Genomic DNA, 15,124 nt, shown 5'->3' on the forward strand with positions numbered 1-15,124 from the left:
AACACACACACACACACACACACACACACACACACACACAGACCCTGATTTATGTCTCAGTTGGAGTTCAATCAATTGATGTTGGTGGATTCACAGCTTCAGAGGATGCAGCCTTTATAATGAGGACCCTAATGTGTAGAGACAGACACACACAAACACACACTCTACATCCACAGCGACTCCCATCACTCACAAATATGTTTGCGGTCGCACGCAGAGCTGTTTCGGACACACACACACACACACACACACACCTCTATTTATCTGTTAATGTGTGGTGCTTCTCTTCAGTCTTTTTCAACCGCCTCCTTTTTGTTTGATGTGAAGATAATAATGATTGCAGATTTATTAGCAGCTAATTAGTGTGGGGCGTTTGACTATTGACACATAAATCTGAAACTGGCTTTATTCTGGTTTAAGTTGATCAGTAGATCGAAAGTGGCTCCACTTTCAACTTAATTGAAATGTCAGACATGTCGGTTGGTGCATAACGTAGAAACAGAACAATGATATGTTTTCCTTTGGTCAAAAGGTGAATAAGGTCTGCCTCGTGAGTTTGAAGTTGCTCTTCGTTGCAATTTGTTTGAGTATTGGAGGACAATTGGTTTGAGACAAAATGTTAAAATGAGTTTCTGTTTGTCTCTTGTTTCAGGCAGTGGGACGAACAGCTGGACCCCCGTCTGAACGCCAAGCAGAAAGAGGCCATCCTGGCCATCACCACACCCATCTCCATCTCTCTTCCCCCAATCCTCATCATTGGGCCCTATGGTACCGGCAAGACCTTCACCCTGGCACAGGCCGTCAAACACATTCTTCGCCAGGACAGCAGCAGGTAGAGATCTCGGCTCTTTTCTTTTTGGCTTGCTTTGGGATCCCTTCACTTATATGTGAAACTTTTGACCAGTGTTTATATTTCACAGGAAAATCTAGATTTTCATGCATTATTGATCAGCAAATCCCACAGAGACCCTGTTCAGTCTGTGGAAAGAGCATCAAGATGTTGCCGAACAAGATGGGAGAATGTCTGCACTCCACAATTCTGGCTTTTATGCAAAAGTGGCAGAAAAAAAAGCTACTGCTGAAAGCAGTGTACCATAAAACCAATAAGAAAAAGAAGTTCTGTTTGGGGTTTGCCGTAAACCATCCAAGGACCGCAAGGTGCTGACATGTTGACATTGTTTTTCTTTTAGGATGGAGCTGTTTATAGTAGAAAACCTGAGACTATTCGATACTTGAGACTGGTTCTGGACTCACCTTCCATCAGGAGCCAAAAGATTCAGCCAGAACTACAATGGAATTGGTTTAGTGTTGAGGCTCTCCCATACTTTATCTGAAGTGTCAAAATCAACTCTCATTGAAATCATATTGGGTCGATATTGGTATCGGCTAATGCTCAAAGCTGCAATATCGATATCAGAAGTGTAAACGTTGTATCGGGAGACTCCTCGCATGGGAAAGCCTTAAATCAGATTTAGATCCAATTAAGAATCTATGGCAGCTTGAAAGGTTTATATTCAGAGAAATTCTCTATTCATTCTTACTGAGCTGGGGATGTTTTATAAAGAATACATCAAAACCTCAGTGTCTAAATGGATAACCCTGCTGGTACTGCAAGGAAATATGGTTGTACTGACTGGGTAGCTAAAATACCAAAGACCTTCTAATATTACCAAATTATTAGAAGGGGTATCAAAAGTTTTTCTGTATAACTGGGCTTTCCAACAAGCTATGAAGTTGGAGCATCAGGGACTTGGCACATGAATGTGTCAGATTTTAAGGGAGGTCAATTAAGAAATGAGATGTGGCGTTGTTCACTCAGCTGTATGTATATGTGTCTCGAAGGTCCTATTTGTACTGAGTGATTAGCTTTGCTTTCCATTGTTGTGAGTTCTGTCACTTGAAAGAAAAGCACACTGGTCATTTGGCCGAATACGTGTCATTTGTCCTCGATGCACATGGTTGGCTTTTATTACGGCTCGCTCTCTGGCCTTGAATGGAAGTCGATGTGCAGCGCGAGCCGGTCAGTGAAGTTACGCCACGTCTGCAGGCCCCACAGTGATGTACAACAATGTAGCTTCTTCACTGGCATTTTTCTTCATTACGGAGCCGGCGCTCCGTGTGACGCTGCCTGCAGGACACTCTAGAGTTTCTTGAGCTGGAAAGAAACCGATGTAGCACCATCAGGTAGATGGTTCGCTAGTCTTTATGAAAAATGAATGCAATATGTCAGGCAGAGGCTTACGTTTTGTTTTTTAATAGGAGAACAGGGTGTATAAAAGAAAAATGGCCTTAAAAAGTGCAGTAACATATAATAGTCATTACTTGGGTATGGAGGGTGTCTGTGCATCTTTAAAGAGTCCTAAATTCATGTGTCTAAAATTAAGGCCTTAAATTGTCTTGAATTCATTTAAAAAGTAAGTTGGTCTTAAATATGTTCTTCACAGGTCTTAAATTTTGTCGTGTAAATTTTGTCGCTATTTAATCCAGGACACGATTAAATAGCCAGGACAGGATTAAATATATTTAATCCTGTATATTCTATGTATTTTTTTTAATCACAGGATATTTTTGTTGGCTAAGGGTTGAGTTGCATTCAGATGTTGTTGCTTTCTGTGACTCAAAATGTTGAAGGTTACCGCTAACTAGCTGCTAACATACCTTGCTAGCTTGGTAGCAAATGGAAAATAACTTTTAACTGTAAAGGACATAAAAATATCCCATTCCTCTTGTAAAGTCACGTTTCTTTAGATGTGCAGAAACTGGTTGGGGATTTTTCTCATTAAATCAGATTTACCTTTTATGAATTCTCTCTGGAAATTTGTTACTTCAAATGTTTTAAGCTCGTGTATTGTCTTGGGTTCAGGACACTGGTGGTCAATATTTCATCCATTTTGATGTGGAGGAACTGTGCTTTTAGATTCATTACCCGTGATTTTCTTTTCCCTTTGCTGTGCAGTTTGTTTTTCCTGTATTGGTGGATGCAGTCATAAACTTCTGACACAGAACTTTTCCTAAGTCATTGTTGTCTTTACTTTTGTGCTGATTCTGGTTTTGAATATCTCAATAATCCTCTTGTACTGCTTGGTTGATGTACTTTTTTCCATCTTTAATTGAGAAACGTGTCTTCCCCAGTCTTTCTTTTCTTTAGTTTTAAGTTTCTAAAACTGAAGAAAAAAAAAGAAAAAAAGTTTTGAGAGTCTAAAAGCAAGTGCCACTTTATACCATATGTCCTCCTGCACTGTAGTTTATTATTGCTGCTGTTTCTCTTTTGTATCTACAGGGTCCTGATCTGCACTCATTCCAACAGCGCAGCTGACCTTTACATTAAAGACTATCTTCATCCATATGTCGAAGCAGGCAACGAGCACGCCAGACCTCTCAGGTACTGCAGCAGCATCTCCAATCACCCTCTACTTTGTTCTCCAGCCTGCATTGTTGCAATTAATGCAATCTGAACTACCTCGGTTGTAATTTTGCATTTATTTCAGAGATGTGTTGTTTAATTTGAGGTGTGTAAAGCTTATTTTAGTTTAAGGAAGATACAGATTTATTTCCACCAAGTGTTGCATTAATTTTTCACCAAGTTGATGATGGGAGAGTCCAACCACTGTGCGAAGCCAGTCTCCAGAACCCAAAGATATTTCTTCTTGTGAAAGAAGCGCTTTCTGCAGCTTACTAAGATTACATTTTTTAGCTTCTATCTGCTGTTTGGTGTGACTAATACAACTAGCATTACTAAGACTGTCTGAAAGTGGAGCTACCAGCTAATTTTTTAACTCTGCAAATGATAGGAATTTTCTATTAACAAGAACATTACAGTACAATTCTAAGATATCAACTACAGAAGGGTGTGTCAAGTTAAAACAGAAAAATCTGTCATTTGGGAAAAAAATTTCTAACAGAAGATTCAAACGTACTAACTTCAAAAAAAGCCACAGTTGGATCAAGGACACACAAAAAACACAAGGTGTGCATAAGTGTCAAACCAACTTGGCAAGTCTTAATAGACTTTGTTAAAAACAAAAAATAAAATAAAAAAAAAAGGAAAGGGGCAAATAATGCATTCCAAGCTTTGCTTCGTCATTGGAAAAAAAAAATGCTGGGTCCAAACGAGGTTGTACAGAGTGGGATTCAAACAGGACCTTGAAGCAGCTCTGTAATTCTCCAGCAAATTCACTAAAGTGGATTCTCTCAAATCTTGAAATGCTTTACATAACTCTAAAATCCTTTATTTCCCAGTGAAAAGCAACTAATATTTGAGACCTTTTTATTTTTTGTTCTAATACAACTAGCATTACTAAGACTGTCTGAAAGGTATATTCAAGCAAATCAACCTTGAATTAATGCACAGAGGAAACCGTGTAAGCAATACCGAAGAAGCTAAAATCTACAGTCTGGTTATATTGCTGTAAACTTTAAAAAAATAAGTGGAAAATGAACAGATTTTAGATCAGTTGTTGAGAAAATGCAGTTTTCGCTTCTCAGCTGTCTGCCATTTTGATGTCAACATCCAGTAAAGTTATTTCCACTGTGGCCTCTTTGTCAGACTCCCTGAATCAGTGTGGCACTCCATCAATCCATTTTATCTGAATTACAGTTATTGAATGTTGCAGGCAGACCAATACATCAGCATTAACACAAATTGCTGCGTACCTTTGTTGTTTTCACCTTACGGCAGATATTTTCAGACCGTGAGGACGTGAACACAATATTTTTTTTTTTTTGAACCACCTTAAGGCGACTCTAACACAATTTCTTACTTTTCTTCAAAATATTTATGCAACTCCACAGGTATAGAAACCCTGCTTGTCTTCACATGCCCAGATTTTCTGTGAAAACTGTAGGGGTTTTTCTTGTCTGACATTGCAGAAAAGCATCATTTTTGTCTTTTTTAATTCTGCACAACACTGGAATAAAAGTTTATGCAGGTTAAAATGTGCACTTTTTTCTCTCGGAGTCTCTTGTAGAGAACATATCTTAGAACTTTGCATCTTCTTATCCTCATCCTTCCGCCTTCTTTTGTCCCTCCAGGGTATATTTCAGGAACCGCTGGGTGAAGACCGTCCACCCGGTGGTGCAGCAGTACTGTCTCATCTCCAGCACACAGGTCACTTTCCAGATGCCCACAAGGGAGGACATCCTCAGGCACCGTGTTGTCGTGGTCACCCTCAGCACCTCCCAGTACCTCTGCCAGCTGGATTTGGAGCCTGGTGAGTCCAGAATAATCTTGGATTAAAGGAGCTGGTTATGTTTTGTTTTTTTTATGTGACATTCCATCAGCCTTCAGTCATTCATCTTAAAAATAAGAAAACTTGTTTTTTTTTCACCCTTACTCTACATTAAACTACCCCATATTTTGCAATATAACTTGTTTTTCTATTTATTAGTTCGTAGATATACATTTTGTTAAAAACCGGTGCCTATTTTCAAACACACCTTTATGAGGGTCTTCACGCATTCTTTAATTCGTGCATCTAAAATGAAGGCCTTAAAATGTCTTAAATTCATTAAAGTAAATGTAAGTTGGCATTAAATATGTTAATTGCAGAACTTGATTTTGTCATGGCTGGACTATTTAATACCAAATAGTCTAGGTAGGGGTTTTTTTTTCAAAGGACTTTTTTATCAGACAGAAGTTTGAGCCGTGCACAAACATAATCACTCACTGCTTCCTGTGGCTCATGCCAGTTAATGCTACCAGTAGCAAGCTGCCAATACTTGCATGCTAGCTAGGAGCTAACATATGGCTCCCCGGCTAGCTAGCGACCCGTATACCATGTGAGAACCACAAAGATCCCAGGACATTCACAGTTTTGGTCCCCTTCATTTCTTTTGGACATCTCTGTCGTGATATAGGTCTTAATTTTTATTCATAAAAATGTCTTAAAAGGTCTTAGTTGGCGATATCAGCAAAAAAAAAGCTGCTCTGTGCATTAGACCTGCATTATTGGTTAGCCTTGTCACTTCGACAGTCAGCATTGGGAGATCAGAGTGGAATTCATTTAAGTTGTGCCAAAGTCGTGGAAAACAAACCGATTTGTCGGCGCAAGCTAATAACCGGCACTAATGTGTCAGGGGAGGGGGCTTTGTCTCTTGCCTGGATACGCCATCTGCTTGTTTCTAATGTATTGCACATCATTAGGCCTCCCACCCCATGTTGCATCTCTCCTGCTCTGCTGGCATTTGGTGATGAAAATCGACAGGAAACAAGGCAACAGAGGATGGCGAGTCTTCTAAGTAGCAGTAACGGATCTTCTGATGGAAACTCGGTTCTTAACTTTTCTTCCAAAGCATTTAATTTGAGGTTAATGCGTTTCAAGAAGTGCAGGATATCAGAAATCATGTCATTCCCCTGACATTTCTTAATGGTGTAATGCTGATATCAGTTGCGATTGACTCGCTTTTTCTTGACTGTTTGTTTCTTTTTGTTCATTACTATGTTTTCACCATTTTTTATGTGTTAGAATCTTAGCTACTGAAAATATGCATCATATTGATATTGAGGACCAAAACTGACTTTTTTAAAACTTTGTATCATGTTATTAGCTGGAAAAACTGAAACTAAATTTGAAGATCTTGGTCTTAATGTAAAACTTGACTTGGCTGATCATGATTTTTTTCAAACAGAACCAAATGAAGGGTGATTTGCTTAGGACTATTTGACTCTAAATTTAGTATATTTTTCCCATAAGCTGACATTTACACTTGTTCTTCTAAATGCCAGTTCTCAAGCAGGATGTCAGACATGCAGAGAACAATTTGCACTGTTCCAATTGGCTCATTATCTTAAAGTGAGTTAAAAAAAATAATCAGTTTTGTTGTTTCTTTCCTGCAGATGCAAAATGAGTTAAAACCATTTAGTAAAAGCAGCACCGTGTTCCTGGAATCAAGCAGCAGCTTTAATAGACCATTCTGTTTTCTTAATTTGCCAATGGCCACAATCTGTTTAGTCCATTTAACGATTCAACTATAACACTTGACCTGTTGCTGTTTTATCAGATTGATTATTCTATTTCATGTAAATCTGCTTGTACTTTTGGAGGTTAGAAGCTGCATTTCAACCATTTTTCATTCAAAGAGACTGAAAATAATCTCTGTTGTGGTTGTGTTAACTCTAAATAAGTTAACAGTCACTCATATATTAGAGTCACATGCGAGAGACAACCTAAACTGAGCAACTTTGTTCAGTTTAGTGCTTAATACATATTTTTAAATCTCAATTACCCTCACGTTTCATTTTATACAGCAAAAAAAAAGCATCCTAAAGTTGTTACCAGAATTCTCATTTCATTATTTTCACAACAGACTTTAATCGCGTCCCTCGTGGTTTCACCAGGATTTGATTCGTTGGAAATGAAGTGATCAAAATTTCATGCCAAATATTGAATCTTTTTTTTTATATTCATATTCCACTTTGTAGCAGCTTTTTTTCCCCTTTTGGAGTACTGCCCTGCATTTTCTCTTAAATTATTTAAGTTCTGGCTGTAGCGCAGTCTTTTGAACGTGTTACGTAATTTGCAAGCTGTCTTCAGATTCTGGCCAGCGGAGCATCATTTGCATCAAACAAAAAGTTTTTGTGTGAATAAACTGGTATCAGTAATTTTTAGGCTTCATTAATTAGATATGATGGATGCAGCAGAGGGAACATTACCTAATTCTAATAGAATCGCCTTGTTTAATGACCTCAAACGAAGAAAAGAAAAGGACTGAGAATTTCTTGTTTCTGTCTGGCTTCCAGATGATTATTGATATGTGTGAAATATGCAATTATCAGCTGGCAGAACATTCTCACCAACTTTTGTTTCATTAGGCAACACATCTAGGATTTTGTAATTGTTTTTGCAATCAAAATCTCTGATTTTGTGGTGCTACTTTAGAAATGTTTGCAAGGAATTTTGTGATATTTCTCCCCCATTAAGCCCCTTCCAAAATATGTGTTGAAGAAAAAAAGATACAAAAAAAACAAGCTGACAAACTGAACACAAAAATTTTTATTCTTTAAAGAACTTGCTGACACAATCCATATCCTGAACAGCTTAACATAGTTAGCTGTAACCTGCTACCAGTAACTTACGCGAACAGAATAGACTAAAAATAAGGCCTTAATTAGGTCTTAAGATGTCTTAAATTCATAAAAATGTAAGTTGGCCTTAGATTTTTATTAAATCTAAGGCAGAGCTATTTATTCTAGATCTATATAGTTTTTTTTTAGTTTATTTTTTTTACATTTCTGTCTGACAAAACATCAAGGAAGGTGCAGACATCTTCATTCATCAGGTGGTTGAGGCTACTGCTAACTACATGCTAATATACCCTCCGTAGTTAGCTAGCTAACTTTTTTGCATCTTATCATCTAAAGTGTAAATTTATCGCTCGTTGCCTGGACGTCTTTTCTTCCATTGGCTTCCTTTCTGCTGGCGACCTGTCCGAGACTAGGGGCTTTCTGTGCAGAAAAGCTGCAGAAAAGCTCAGCACTCTGCTATAGACAACATCGCAAAAATATTCGATTGTTTTTAAAATAATGTCATGACACAGGTCTTAAATTTCATTCATAATGTTTTTTTAAAAAGATTTTAAAAGCCTTAAATTTTAGTTGGTGAAACCTTGGTGTGCATAACTTAAGTATAAATTATTTAGTAAAAAAAAATATTTTAATCTATTTGTTTTTTTTTTTTTGTAGGTTTAAAGTTAAAATCTTAACGGCCTTACACAGGTGTCAAAGTCTTACATTTAGCCTGAAACTTGCTGAATCCTTTCAGTTCAGCTGAAACGGTTAATAATCAGGCTATTCTGAAACAGGTATAACATATAAACCCCTCCTGTCAGATTACACCTACTGTATATTTACATATTTATCAAACTCATGTAGTACAAAATAAATAATATAAATGATTCAGGTTGTAAACAAGCCTGGTTCAGAACATCTATAGTTCATGTATATATTTATAGGTTTTGAGACTTTGGGATTTTACAGCTCGGCTTTAAAGATTCCAGTCTGTATTTAGGCTTGTGTCAAAAACTACAAAGTATTTCTCTGATCTGATATTAAGTCGTGTCCTAAAGGGTGTCAGACCGTTCAGCAGAAACCACAATACATCAAACGGGCTCTGTAATTTTACACATACAGAATAATTTATGACCAATCTGACAAACTTTTTTACAATCGTGGATTTACAAGACCTGGTGTGGCTTCATTCACAGACCTCTTGGCCAGACTTTCCAAACCTCCCTTGACCTATTAAAGGGTCGGACGGTGTTTCGAGGGGCCGTGCAATTAGAAGCAGCTGCCATTTAATTTGAGAGTTTTCTCTTCTTTCTGATTTTATTCGCATCTGCTTATAAACTCTCCCTTTGCCCCCTAAATATCATGCTATTATTTTCTCCAAATGCAAACTTCACTATTAGCTCTGTAACGTGTAGAAAAAGTAATTTGGACCCCTAATAGCGAGATCCATTCCCCCAACGCTGGCAGCTGTTTCTAAGGTGAAACATCAAGCGCCATGTTCCTTCTTTGCTGTCTGTCTGCCAACATGTTGATCATAAGGACTATATTTTTCCCCCTCCTGTCCTCTGATTAATCTCCCCTTCCTTGCCTTGAGGGGTGAAACATTCCCATCCCTACCATCTCCTCTACATCATTTGTAAGCTTTTATTGGGTTGTGTTGATGTGGACTGGGGCTTCCTGTTTAATGCAGTTTGTATCAGGAGGTTAACAAAAATCGGTTGGACTCTGTAACTACAGCACAGCTTTTCCGCACCATGACTCTGATTGGAAAGTTAAACAAGTTCTAGAACAATGGCGCTCGCAGCGAGCTCTGGCAGGAGTTGTTTGGAGATGACGGTCCCCACGTGTAACACTAACAAGACATGTGACAGACTCGGCAGATGTCGCCGCAGTTTCGGCTCGATACATTTGTGCGCAAAAACACAGATGTTTGCTACTTTGTCTATGATGAAAGATTCTTCAGACTGGCACTGTTTTTACCAGATTTTACAGTGGAGCTAAAAATGCCCAGAAGCATGTTTGCATGCATTTGTTTGTTCGATGGGTTCTGCTAAAGACTAAAAACTCCTTTCCATATCCGATCGCCCCTCTTTTTATAATTTTATTCGAGACATGTTTGTGGTGCTTGTTTACTTTTCTGACAACCCAGAAGTTTTATTTTATTTTTTTTAGCTGTCACATTTCATGTCTGCATGCACCTCCCTGTGAAACTGGTTCAGCTTTAGAGGCTGTTCGCTGGTTGTTATTCAGCCTCTCGTCTTTTTTCCCCTCCACTCCCTGCTCCAGCACTCATTTGCCATGCCGTTTTATCTCCCCCACTCATGCTGCCGAGCACCAGTTGAGCTTTTGAAATCGGGGTTCAACCCTTCTCTCTATAAAACCCCTGCCTTAGGTTTGCAGGACCGGTTAAATGAGAGTGTAGAACCATCTTGGAGCCCTCAATGAAAACAGAATGTGAAGATTTAAGTGCTAATGTGTGTGTTTGCACCAACTGACGTCTTAATTAAGCTTCTTCTTTATTGTCAAATCTCTCTCTAGCCGGCTTTTGTCTGGTTCAGTTTTGGCCGAGTTGGGTCTGCTTCCATCGGCACTGTGTGCCTCACTGTGTGGTGTGAATGTGGGCGGGATGTCTGATTATGGGCGGGTCGTAAGTGTTCAAGAGCTGTAGTCATTTTGAGTTTTTACCTTTGGGCGGCCAGTTTCTCTGGAGTCTCTCTGCACATTTGTTTGTTGCGGGTTGCCGTGTCCAGTTGACAATTGATAAAAATGGTTTGGACCTCAAAGTTTGACTTGAATCATCGCCTTCTCGCCAGCTACTGCGGTCTCACCGCTGGTTGAAAATGGTGGTCAAGACATTACTGACGTACATCCAGGGAAATTATTTGTCAATTATTTTTCTTTAAATTGGAAAAAAAAAAGAAGAAAACTTCAGCGGTTTAATCTTAAGGTTTGATTTTTAAATAAACAAAACAACCCCTTTATTTAGCAATAAATAAATACATAAAATAAAATTAGGACTACATCGCAAAGAATGAGTTGCATCCTTTGGTGTTAGGCTTGAAATTTAAACCCACAATGGATTCATTTGACTCTTGACTGTTTATATGTCTCTGTTTGGTAAACTTTGGGTAAGAAAAACCTTCCTACCCATTTGACTCTGCAGAATTTTTCTCCGTCCACTCCTCACCCCCCCCCTCTGTTCCTCAAAGTGTCTTTGAGGAACAGAGGCCAAACTAGTAATTTGTGTTTTTTGTTTTCTCTCCCCCAAAAGGGTTGTTCACCCACATCCTGTTGGATGAAGCAGCTCAGGCCATGGAGTGTGAAACCATCATGCCTTTTCCTCTTGCTAGCAAGACCACCCGCATCGTGCTGGCTGGGGACCATATGCAGGTGAGACCGGAGGATTTGTATTACTGAAAATAAAGTTTGACTTAATGCTTGGTTTTACTTTTATACTCAATTTGCATTACATATGACTCACTATGAAATGCTTGTATGTTTTTATTTTAAGTTAAGAATTTGATATGAGAAAAAAAAAACAATAAGAATTTGGGACATTTGTTACCTCCTTTGACTTTTCCGCTCCACAGATAACAGAAACAAAGACTTTTGTCAGTCAGGCTTTCTGCGCAAGCAAAAGGAATTAAAAACCTAATTTTCGTCATCCTGTGATTTCCTGTGCGCAGTATTATCTGGGAGAGCAGGACAAAGACCCCGTGAGAGTCTGGCATTGAATAATTACTTTTTACAAACTCTGTCTTTATCCCGTTTCAGTCAACACAGAGCAATGGGATGCAAACGCAGGATTCAGTTTGTTACATCCCTATTTTCCATTTGCTTTTCTAACCTGGAAAACAGGTTCTTTGCATTTGCAGAGGAAGGAAAGTGGTTTCCTTTTATTTTGCTTTGTCTATTCAGTAGTTTTGTGTAATATTCATAGAAGACTGTGGCCTTTACTGATTAAATCAAACCAAATATGTTAAATAAAGATCCAGTCTAATACCTATCTGATCTGTATAAAAAGTGGTCAAAGTAGAAAAGGTCAAACATTTTTGATACTTAACCTCAAGTCGAAATAAAGTTTGAGGTTCAGGTGATATTTTTGCTCTGTTTTTCAAATCCTTTTTCTTTTAGTATTGCTTTTAAGATGAAATGAATCAAATGCTACCAGTCGTCGGGTGTACAGTTGTCAAGTATTATTCTGCAGTTCTGCTGTTGAGCTTGTAAAATAAATCAATTTTTATTCAGAAAGCAGTAAGCATGTCAGTTACTTCTTTCAGTGGACTTTGATAAAACAAGCCCACTGAAAGTAAATCAATTGTATCCAAAGTAGCGGTGCACCGATTGCAGCTTTCTGGCTGACCGATTTATCGGCCAGTGTTTTACTGAAGTGATGTAATTTTACATTTTTTTGTCGATCTTGTTTTTAACTTCAACGCTTCTGTGAAACGGAAAGCAATAATGGGCTTCATTTTGCTTTAACGAAATCAAAGTCCTTGGGTGACACTTTGAAATGAACCAAATTTCCCCTTTCCTCTGTTGCCCTGCAGCTCAGTCCGTTTGTGTACAGCGAGTTTGCACGGGAGCGCAACCTGCACGTGTCACTGCTGGACCGGCTGTACGAGCACTACCCCCCCGAATTCCCCTGCCGCATCCTCCTGTGCGAGAACTACCGCTCCCACGAAGCTATCATCAAGTAGGTGTGAGCACTCAGTGCTGCCGGCAGCGAATCGGTTCTTGGACAGTCGGTATTAAAGAAGGCAGTGGGAGGTTCTGCTTATTCTGCATGCCGACGTTAAGGAGCAGAGTCTACCAGTGGTGTACAGACGTGGTGGGAGAGCAGTTCTCACACCGCTGTGGTTGCAATTTATATTTGGAAAGGATTTTTTTCATACAACAAACATACATTGTCACAAGTTATTTCCTCTCTTCTTGTCGATTGTCACAGAGAAGTACATTTAAATTTAAATATAACCGTTTCATTGTATTGGTGTTTTCACCAACATGGTATAACAAGATCTGAAGGATTTTATTACAAATGAAAAATTACTTTTGCGATAACATGAAGGAAGGTGTTTTGTTAAACATGTTTGTGATTGAGATTTTGATATACGGAACATGGAAAATAGCAGAAAGAAAATGTAGACTCAATTATTTTAAAATCAGTCACTATTTCAGGCATGACTAAGAAAGATTTTCCTATTTTATTTCTTCAGCTAAAAATATTTTATTATGAAGGATGTTGGCTGAAAGAGTAGATTTCACAGGTGTAGACATTTTTTTTTATTATTTTTTTTGTTCGCGTTCACATTTCAAACCTTGACGGTTTCACATTTAACAGTGAGTAGTTTCCCCTGTGTTACACAAAAACACACACAATTGTCGGCACATTTGTTAATTCATGCATCTAAAATTAAGGCATTAAAATGTCTTAAATTCATTAAAGAAAGTGCAAGCTGGCATTAAATACGTTATCACAGGTTTTAAATTTTGTTTTGTATAAACTATTTAATCTTGCATATTTTATGTAGACTTTTCTGTGATGCAGAAGTTTGAGTTGCCCACTGATATTTCACTCACCTTGTTAAGTGAAGTAAAAGCTGCTAATGCTTGTTTGCTAGCTAGCTTTTTGTACCTATCTAAATTTACCAACTGTTGACTGGACGACGTCTGTCTTCACCACTGGCTCGCATTTGTTGCCAACTCACAGCTTTGGCCAAATTTACTAAAAAAAAAATCAATTTCTTTTGTACATTTCTGTTATGGCCTTAAAATTTTCACTTTTAAAGTTTTAAATTTGAGTTTGTGAAACCTGTTTAAATTCTGTTACAATTAAACCATGTCGAGTTTGTTGGCAAGGAGCAGTTCTGTATAAAATCCCTTTAAGCCTTAATATGCAGTCATGTGTCAATTATTTAATTTAGTTTTAAGGAGAAATATTAATTCATAAACTTCATATTCATTTCCTGTCTTTCCTGCCATCCCTCTGTTTTTTCTTCCCAAAGCTACACATCCGAGTTATTTTACGATGGGAAGCTAATCGCGAGTGGGAAGCAGCCGTGCCATAAGGATTTCTACCCGCTGACCTTCTTCACAGCCAGAGGAGAAGATGTCCAGGAGAAGAATAGCACAGCCTACTACAATAATGCAGAGGTACAATTTGGAGCATTTCTACTTTATGCAGTTATGTGATGAAACTAATATTTCCATTGCTTTAACATTGTCCTGCAAGTGTAATTTAGATATTTTTCTTCTAAACCTATAATCCATTCTTGTTTTCATCCTTAAAAAGAAAAAGAAAAAAATCTTAAATTTGTGTATTTAAGCTTAAGGCCTTAAAATGTCATAAATGTGTTTTAAAAATAACTTGGCCTTAAATATGCTAATTGCAGTCATGTCAGGACAAAATTTATCTCGTACATTTTATGCATTTTTTCTTTTTTTCTTGCCGGACTTTTCTGTCAGGCAAAAGTTTGAGTCACACTTCTGTAACTTGAGACGGTTGCAGCTAACGCTAGTTTTTGCTAGCTAGATGCCAAAATGCTATCAAGCTAGCAATGATAAATGACAAATTTGCACTTGTCATCGGTAAGTGCAAATTTATTCTGAGTTGACTGATCAAAGTTCGTGCATTTTTGTGACAAAATAGGTCTTAAATTCCTTTCATTATGGTCTTAAAAAGCCTTAAATTTGAGTTGAAACCTGCAGAAACCCTGTCTACAGACCTGCAGTGTGAATTGGACTCTGAACATTCAGTGAAGGAGTTTAGAAACGTCTACTTCAATGTGTTCTGTTTCATTTACAGTTGTATAGCATACTGTAGTTAAAATAAAGATGAAATAAAATAAAAAACTCACTAACTGAATTCTGACTAATATAAATAATTAACAGATTTGTTATATTTGAAGTGATTTCTTATCTTGGAATTTGGAAATAAACATTTGAATAATCTTTATGCTTTCAGAATGATTAGGTTTTAGGTCAGCTCGACTCTGAACCAAAAACGCTTCTCTTCATATTCCAGACATTTTTCAGCTCGGGTCAGCACTGATATCCCAGGTTTTACAGATCGTCTGCTTTCATTAAACCACAGCTTCCTGTTTTGATGGACCATCTTTG

General features: G+C 37.9%; 1 protein-coding gene across 3 annotated transcripts in view; it reads left to right on the forward strand.

Moving 5' to 3' along the window:
• The window catches only part of helz (helicase with zinc finger), a 53,178-nt gene that overhangs the window by 23,666 nt on the left and 14,388 nt on the right, over window positions 1-15,124 (forward strand). For all 3 annotated transcript variants that reach the window (XM_007567215.2, XM_016679221.1, XM_007567216.2), the window contains exons 16-21: window positions 653-832; window positions 3,281-3,382; window positions 5,032-5,210; window positions 11,277-11,395; window positions 12,556-12,701; window positions 14,011-14,158. In XM_007567215.2, the coding sequence (XP_007567277.1) occupies window positions 653-832; window positions 3,281-3,382; window positions 5,032-5,210; window positions 11,277-11,395; window positions 12,556-12,701; window positions 14,011-14,158 (874 nt within the window). The remainder of the gene's footprint in view (window positions 1-652; window positions 833-3,280; window positions 3,383-5,031; window positions 5,211-11,276; window positions 11,396-12,555; window positions 12,702-14,010; window positions 14,159-15,124) is intronic.

Source organism: Poecilia formosa, unplaced genomic scaffold (genome assembly GCF_000485575.1).
Source record: "Poecilia formosa unplaced genomic scaffold, Poecilia_formosa-5.1.2 Scaffold205, whole genome shotgun sequence".
NCBI lineage: Eukaryota > Metazoa > Chordata > Actinopteri > Cyprinodontiformes > Poeciliidae > Poecilia > Poecilia formosa.